The sequence below is a fragment of the Rhincodon typus genome, chromosome 9, assembly GCF_021869965.1.
Source record: "Rhincodon typus isolate 14 chromosome 9, sRhiTyp1.1, whole genome shotgun sequence".
In the NCBI taxonomy this organism is placed as follows: Eukaryota; Metazoa; Chordata; class Chondrichthyes; order Orectolobiformes; family Rhincodontidae; genus Rhincodon; species Rhincodon typus.
The window spans coordinates 84,487,120-84,495,817 of record NC_063340.1 but is presented as its reverse complement, the minus strand read 5'-3'; the positions used below and the strand labels follow the sequence as shown (position 1 = coordinate 84,495,817).

Genomic DNA, 8,698 nt, shown 5'->3' with positions numbered 1-8,698 from the left:
GAAAGGTCTGTTTCCATGCTGTACATCTCTATGGCTCTGTGAAGAGAAAATCAAAGTTAACGTTTCATGTCCGGTGACCCTTCCTCAGAACTGTCACCGGACCCGAAACGTTAACTTTGATTTCTCTTCACAGGTGCTGCCAGGCCTGTTGAGCTTTTCCACAGCTTCTGTTTTCGAGTCTTATTCTTGGGTTTTTTTTAACAAAAAACTACAAGTCCCAGGGTCCCTTGGAGTACCAGCCAGCTTCCGTGATAGGTTCACGGACACTGAGTGATAACATCCGGCGCATTGCAGAGTTTTAACATACAGTACACACAATTGGGCGTTAGACCATGCTAACTGCATCTAACAGTGCAGAGGTGGAGGGAGGGAGCTGTCTAAATGTGAGACGGGCGCCGAAGGAATCACAGAATTGCAGGGTGATGCATTCGGCTATTTCCCCATGGGAGGAGCTGCACCGATGTTGCTAGCACTGGCCGGAATATCAGTAACCAGCGCTTATCGAAGAATCAGCAGCGATCAGTTTGACGAAGTGGTGCAGAATCGTCCTGGGGGCACAGTCCAGCTGCCCACCGAGACGGGTTGAGGCATGCAATCACATTAGAGAAGGAAGGATCTGGAAACCTCCCTACATTTTGTCTCTCTCTCTCTCTTCCCTCTGAAAGTTTCAGTAGAAATCCGTACCCACCGCTCTTGGTGGAGAAACAAGAGATAGGAATCTGACAGTGTGGAGCCTGACCATGGGGACAGGGAGCCTGGTGTTATTCCTGCTGCTGGCTGGGCTGGTGCGAGGGGAAGTAGTCCAGGATTTTGACAAGTGCAGCTGGTTCTTCCAGGGTGGGATCCCTCCTCGCGGATTCGAGAGTCAAAACTGGATCAAAATCTGCCAGCGGTATAAGAATCATTATCACTATGCCACTCTGTACAACAGCGGGCTGCGGGTCCCAGTCTACTCCGCCTACAGATACCCCTGCACTATGGGCCAGAGTGCAGGCTACAGACCCAAACCCTGGTTTTACGAACCGCAGGTAAAAGTACCCGGACTAAAGTGCATCTGCATCTGGAGTACTGCGTACAGTTTTGGCCCCCTTACTTGAAGAGTTGCATTGCAGACAGCTCACGGAAGGTTATTAGATTAATCCCGGCGATTTTGAGCTTGTTTTATGAGGAGAGATTGAGCAGTTTAGGAATATGCTCGCTAGAGTTTAGAAGAATGAGAGATCTCATTGAGGTCTGTCAAATGCGAACGAGGACTGGTAAAGTCGAGGTAGAGAGGATGGTTCCCCCTTGTGGGAAAATCTTGAATGAGAGGTCATAGTTTTAGAATACGGGACAGCAGATTTAAAACAGAGATGAGGAGAAATCACTTCCCTCAAAGAATCGTGGATCTGTGGAATTCACTGCCCCAGAGTGAGGTGGATGCTGGGACTCTGAATTTTAAGGAGGAGACAGGTAGATTTTTAATTGGCAATGGGTTTCCAATTTATGTGAAAAGGACAGGAAAGAGGCAGAGATGAAGTCAGCTATGATTGAATTGAATAGCAGGGCTCGAGGGACTGAATGGCCTCCTCCTGCTACTAGTTCTTAAGCTCTGATTCCATTATCTGCTTGTTACAAAACGAGGGAAATAATGGAGTTGTGTGGGGATTGCTGATTAGCTGAGGGGTAATTACAAAAATCACATTTTGTTGTTCATCCTCATGAGTCGGTTCAATCAGTTCAAAAATTGATCACTTGGCTGCATTGCTAATACTGCACTGAAAAAAGCAGATTAAAAGTTTTGATTATAAATGCAACGGTTCAGTCTAATTCAATCCAAAAGTGCGTTCAATCATGATCTCCAACCATGAATAGGTTCAGATTTTTTATTAAAAAATTCAGAACAGTGAATGAAGAGAGAGTAAATACAGCTAAATTATTTACAGTGCTGGCAGTAAACAGTAATCAGATTTAAGACTTTTGGCGCTAAATGCTCAGGCCACTGCTTTTCTTAAGACTATAACACATAGGAGCAGAAGTAGGCCATTCAGCCCATTGAGTCTGCTCTGCCATTCAGTGAGATCATGGTTGATCTGATAATCCTTAACTCCGTTTTCCTATAACTCTTGTTTCCTTTACTGATAAAAAATTTCTCTCTCAGCCTTGAATATACTTAATGACACAGCCTAACAAGCCCTCTGTAGTAAAGAATTCCACAGATTCACTACTGTCTGAGAGAATAAATTCCTCCTCATCACTGTCTTAAATGTGTGACCCCTTATTGTTAGGTTATGTCCTGTGATCCTAGACTCTCCCATAAGTGGAAACAACCTCTCCACATCCACCCTGTCAAGTCCTCTACGAATCTTCTATGTTTCAATAAGGTTTTCTGTTAACCCTCCAATATTCCAATGAGTACAAATTCACTCTGCTCAACCTCTCCATACTCCATAGTTAATATCAGCCTAGTGAACTTTCTCTGAACTGCCTCCAGTGCCAGTATACCTTTCCTTAGATAAGGGGCCCACAACTGTTCAAAGTATTCCAGCTTCGTTGATATTAATAAACTGAATTTAGGTATATAACTGATCATTTCCAAGTTTGCACGGGGTGAAAAACTTAAAAGTACCGTGAAATGTAGGGAGCGTACTCGTAGATTTCAAGAGGACCTAATCAGACTGGTTGAATAGGAGCACAAGGCAGATGAAGCTCAACATAGAGAAGAGTGAGGTGCTCAGAAGAATGAGGAGAGATAATGGGAAATCCTAATGGGATGTAGCAACAGAGAGACCTGGGGGACATAGGTACACAAATGGTTGAAGGTGGTAAGGCCAGTTGGAAAAGCTGTTAAGAAGGCATACAGGATCCTGAGTTTTATAAATATAAGTGCAGATTATAATAGCTAAGACATTAGGGAAGAGAGTTCTGAACACTCACTGGTTAGGTGTCCTCTGGAGGATTGTATCCAATTCTGGACACAACAATTTAGGAAAGGTTATGAAGGCTTTAGAGAGTGTGCTGAAGAGATTTACAGTTAGGCCACTTTTGGAGTAATGCATTCAATTCTGGTCTCCCTGCTATAGGAAAGATGTCATTAAACTTGGAAGGGTGCAGAAAAGACTTCCAAGGATGTTGCTGGGGTCGGAGGCTTTGAGCTATAGGAAAAGCAGAATAGGCTGGGGCTTTTTTCCCTGGAGTGTCGGAGGCTGAGAAGTGACCTTATAGAGGTTTATAAAATCATGAGGAGCATGGATAGGGTGAATAGCCAATGTCTTTTTCCCAGGGCAGGGGAGTCCAAAACTGAGAGGGCATAGATTTAAGGTGAGAGTGGAAAGATATAGAAGGGACCTAAGGGGCAACTTTTTTAACGCAGGGGGTGGTGCGTGTATGGAATGAGCTGCCAAGAGGAAGTGGTGGAGGCTGGTACAATTACTACATTTAAAAGGCATCTGGATGGGTACATGAATAGGAAGGGTTTAGATGGATATGGGCCAAATGCTGGCAGACAGAACTAGATTAATTTAGGATATTTGGTCAGCATGGAGAGTTGAACTGAAGGGTCTGTTTCCATACTGTGCAACTCTATGACATATGATTGTAAGAATTATTACAGGGATGAGGTACTTTAGTTATGTGGATATGTTGGAGAGATTGGAGCTGTTTCCCTTGGAGAAGAGAAGGTTGAGAGGTGATTTTAAAGAGATGTTTAAAATCATGAGGGGCCCAGTCAAAGAGAAACTGTTCCCAATGGCAGAAAATATAAGAACCAGAGGAGACAGACAACAGGAGGAAAATGGGTGATTAGCATGTGGAATGCACTGCCTGAGATGATGGTAAGGGCAGATTCAACTGTAGCTTTCAAATGGAATGAGATAAACATCAGGAGAGAATAAAATCGGACGGCTATAGGAAAGGGTGCGAAGGTGTGACTTGCTGAGTTACTTTGGCAGACAGCCAGCACTGTCTGAATGGCCTGTTTCTGTGCTATAGTCATTCTGTAACCATGGTTTTATGCTTTGTGACTCTACTATTGTAACCTGTGTTGCCGTAAATAGCAAATGAATTAAAATAAATGAATACATCTTATAATAATGATTTATTGGTACAAAAATTAATTATAATAGGGTAAATTGAAGAAATGGCTTGAATTTATTTATAGGAATCTGTGGAATTCTTTACTGCAAAGGGCTTTCAAATCTACATCTTATATATTCAAGGTTGAGATAGCAAGATTTTTAATCTGTACGTGAATCAAGAGTTACAGGTAAAAGGCAGGAAAGTGGAGTTGAGGATTATCAGATCAGCCATGATGTCACTGGCAGAGCAGACTTGAAGGGCTGAATGGCCTACTTCTGCTCCTACCTCTTATGATCTTATACTTGGGGAAAAGAATTACAAGGATGTGAACTGGCAGTGAAACACATTGCTCCCAGATTCCTGGTGTGGTGAAGTTGGTGGGTATTGTCCCGTGTTTCGTCACTGGGTGGACCTGGTCAGGTAGATGAAGGTCGATCAAAGGAATAAATACTAGTGCTTGATGGTTTATCACACTTGCATCTGTCTTGCTTTCAGATCGACGATCCTGCTGAGGCAAGTGAAATGAAGAGTTGCACTGTGCCTTCCAGTGCCTTTCAGGCAGTTGAGTCAGATTACAAGAACGAAAAATATGAGCGAGGCCATCTGTACCCGTTCAAGCTGAATGATAAGGAGAGTGCCACAAGTACCTGTACCCTCACTAACGCGGTACCTGAAAGTCACAGAGCCAATGTCAGGTGGTTTCACCAGGTGGAATCCTTGGTCCAGAAGCTGGCACAGAAATGCCACCAGTCCAAACAGACAATGTATGTGGTTACAGGTGCTGCCAAGCCCACACAAATGAAAATGAACAACAGAGTGTCGGTGCCTGGTCTGGTCTGGACAGCTCTTTGCTGCACCTTTCCACAGGATCCGAATAACGATCCTTGTCCAAGTCGCAATGTGGTTTCAGAGGAAACGGACACACCGACATACAATAAAGACTTTTCTTTTGCATTCATGAAAAACATGGAACCAGAAGCAGATGCAGAGCACCTGACAGTGAGGGAGGTACAGGAAAGACTGGGAGTAGGCAAGATTTTTGACACCTGCAGGGGAACAACCAAAGACGATGAAGCAGAGACCTTCAAAGAGGTGGAAGCATTGGTGTCCAAATTGGCAACTATTACAGACGATCAGGAAGACAATTCTCTCCCGATACCAGCAGAAGAGAACCCAACAGCTGATAGTGATGATTTGGCAACACAGCAAACTGATGCACCGTTGGAACCAGCCAGCAAAGAGGTTGATAAAGTCTGCCAGTCCACCATCACTAATGCCTTGGCTCCAATTGGAAGAATGATCACCTTGGTCACCAACGGGATATCAGCCTTTGCCAGACTCATCACAACTGTTATCAACATTGCTCGAATTTTGATGGTGACCATTTTGAGAGTCCCCATGGGGATTATCCACGACTGTGCCGGCTGCCTGACCATCATGGTCAAGTACCTAATTGTCATGGTGGCTACGGTTCCCCAAGACATCTTGGGTATCGTGGCCAGCATTGTATCGGACACTGTGGGTATCATTGCATGGTCTGCCAGGTTGATCAAATATCTTGTCAGAATTCTGTAATTCTGTGCAGATTGAATGGTTAGATCTCCAGATAATACCAATTTGAGACATTCTCTATCAACAATCCCAACTGCCAGGATGCACCATTTACAACCAGTCCCACCCGCTACCCCCACCCATTAAAACACTTTCTCCTAAAACTCATAACCTTACCAACATCTCAATAAGTGTGTTGCTACTGAGTTCTGAAACCCAAGCAAATTCTGCCTGGGTCAATATTTATCCTCTAACTAACATCTCTAAAATGAATTTTTCTGGATAATACTTAGTTTGCTTACTTGGGCCCATTTGCTGTGCATTATATATATTACAACAGTGAGCACACTCATTCATTGGCTGAAAAGTGCTTCGGAACATCCTAAAAACTTGAAAGATCCTACATCTTTCGGTATTTGGGATGCAAATTCCCCTAGTATAGGCATTGATATTATTGGGTGATCAGTAATATAAGTGAAGAAGTCCTTCCTGTTTAACCATTGTTTGTTCTTAATCCAATATACTTGTGGAAATGAGGTATATAAATAAGTGACTGTTGGGTGTTGTATTTGGACAAAGCAGGTGCTACAATACATGTAGGAAATGGAGCTAAACAAATCCCTTACAACCATGAGGTCCTCGAAAAGCACTACAATATTGTGGCTTCCTTTTCAACATGATTTGTAAAACCTAAGCGTGTCAGTTGTCCAATGAATGCTTAGTTTCCGTCCTATTTTGACGGTGTTTGAGAGGTGGGGGCTTTGAAGCTAAGTGGGTCTGCTGGGTCAGACATATCTGGTTCTCAATTGTTGTAGCTGGATTCAACCATTAGTAGCAGGCTTGACAGTCTGATAGATAAGCCAGGTAAATCAAACAGTATTCCAGAATACTGTCACCATGGTCCCGTTAATAATCCAAGACTCACAACCTATCTTGGATCATTAATAGACTTTAGACATGTGCAGAAAATTTTCACGCATTTCTGAGCATTTTAACAGGTAAAACAATCCCAGTTGGGGAATCTGTTTAATATCCTGCTATTTGCAGTGCTGGTGCAGTGGCTGCAACTGTTTAAACCCAACCTGTATGTGAGTGGGACACCCAGAAGTTTGAGTCTCCCAACTTGCAGCTGAGCTCTCCCCGAACTCACAATCTCCAACAGCTGGAAAGAGTAGGCAGTAATTGCACAGCAACACCATCACATCCAAGAACCCCCTGCAAGTCCCTCTTGGGTATGCATTGTTCAGTTCCTTTATCCTCGCTGAATTAAAATCCTGGAACTCCCTCCCTGACAGCACTGTGGAGCAGCTTGACCATACAGTCTGTAGCATTTTAAGCTAATGGCTCACGTGCACCTTCTCAAGGGCAGCATTGGGCAATAAATACTGGCCTTCCCAACAGCATTCAGCATCCAAAAAGAAATGTTAAGACATTTGGAGATAGCCTGTGCACTTCATTATCAAATGAACAAAATTGCTGCGGGGCAAGGCTTCAGTAGCTATGGTCAGAAACAGAGTCATGGATTTTAATGCATGTTAATGCACTTGATTGACTAAGTGTGACACTTACACACATGAAGCATTCTAACTCATATAATTACGTATCGAGTCAAGCTTTGTAATTCCAAACTATTAGCAATCATAAACACAAAGCAGTGACTGTTTGGAGCAGGCTGCCTAGGTGAAAGCTAATATTGCAAATTCAAGTGGCTGCATGTTGACAGAAAATGAGATTGAAATGTGTGAGAGTAGTGTTTTAAGGTTTATTGGAGTTGGGAACTGGTCAGATGGATGACAATGAACTCTCCTGATCCTCGACCTTTAAAACGATTCTTTGTCCTACATGATCACTCCTTATACATATATTTGTACAGGAAATGGGTTTTTCGGTGACTGTGCTGGGGTCGTGTTGGCAAATTCTTCTCCACTTTATTTTTGTACGTGGTACTGTCAAAAACTTCCACGTTAGGAGTAGTAGATATTTAGAAAACATGCTTGGTTTTACAGCTATCTTTTATCATTGTAATTACTTGCAGGGACTGAACTCATGCCAGAATTTTTATGTGTGCACCAATCACCAATGCTGGGTGTTCACTGGATGTTATGCATTTGGATTATCAGAAGGCATTCAGTCGGAAGCCATGTGGCAACTTGTTACAACTGTGCATAGGCTACGGCAAGACTATACCTGGGATATTTTATGCAGTTTTGCCCTCCATAGGTCCAGCAGAATGGTCTAGGCGATGTGGGGGTTGGCCAACGATAAGAGGCTAAGTAAATTGGGTTGATATTCCCTGGAGTTTAGAAGAATGAGAGGTGATCATATTGAAACAAGATTCTGAAGGGGCATGACAGGATATACAGTGAGAGATTGTTTCTGCAGGTCGAGGGATTGATAAAACGGGGGCACAGTCTCCGGGTAAGGGGCTCATTTTTTAGGACCATGGAGGTGAGTAACTTGGTCACTCAGATGATTGTGGCGCCTGCATCTTTTGATTTCCCATGGAATCAGGGAATGTTGAGAGCAGACGGGAAAGCGGAGTCCAAGCCATTATGATATTGAATGGCGGAGCAGGCTTGACGCTGAATGGTCTACTTCTGCCCCGACTTCCTATGATTTTACAAATCGTTGAGCAGATGATTGATAAGACACAGCAACACTTACGCACTGAACTCACATAACTCAATCGGAGCAACTTCTCCGTTTGTGATAAGGAGCGCATTACACCAGCTCACAATTAGTACTTGCCTTAAAAATGTAACTTTAAATTATCCTGCTGCATTTTGCAGTCTTTCCTGAATCGAACTGCCTTCGGTTTAAGCAAAACTGACTGTGCCGTAGTTCAGTGGGAAGCTTCCGATTTTATATCCCAGCACAGGTCTTGAGCCCAAAATTCCAGGCTGACATTCCAGTGGCAGTACTGAGGGGCAGCTGCACTAGTGGAGGTGATGACTTTCAGACAGGGTTTTAAACAAGACACCCTATACCTCATTGGATAGATTTAAAAGGTTTCATTCCTTGCGTTAACAAGGTGTAGAGCTGGATGAACACAGCAGGCCAAGCAGCATCAGAGGAGCAGGAAAGCTGCTGG

The 8,698-nt window shown here is 43.5% G+C and overlaps 1 protein-coding gene across 1 annotated transcript; it reads left to right on the top strand.

Annotated features, from left to right (window-relative positions):
- The first annotated feature begins 301 nt into the window (after window positions 1-301).
- LOC109924740 (endonuclease domain-containing 1 protein-like) lies at window positions 302-8,644 on the top strand. Its single transcript, XM_020524731.2, has 2 exons — window positions 302-1,028; window positions 4,552-8,644. The coding sequence occupies exons 1-2, from the start codon at window positions 741-743 to the stop codon at window positions 5,629-5,631; spliced, it is 1,368 nt and encodes a 455-aa protein (XP_020380320.1). The 5' UTR covers window positions 302-740; the 3' UTR covers window positions 5,632-8,644.
- The last annotated feature ends 54 nt before the right edge of the window (window positions 8,645-8,698 follow it).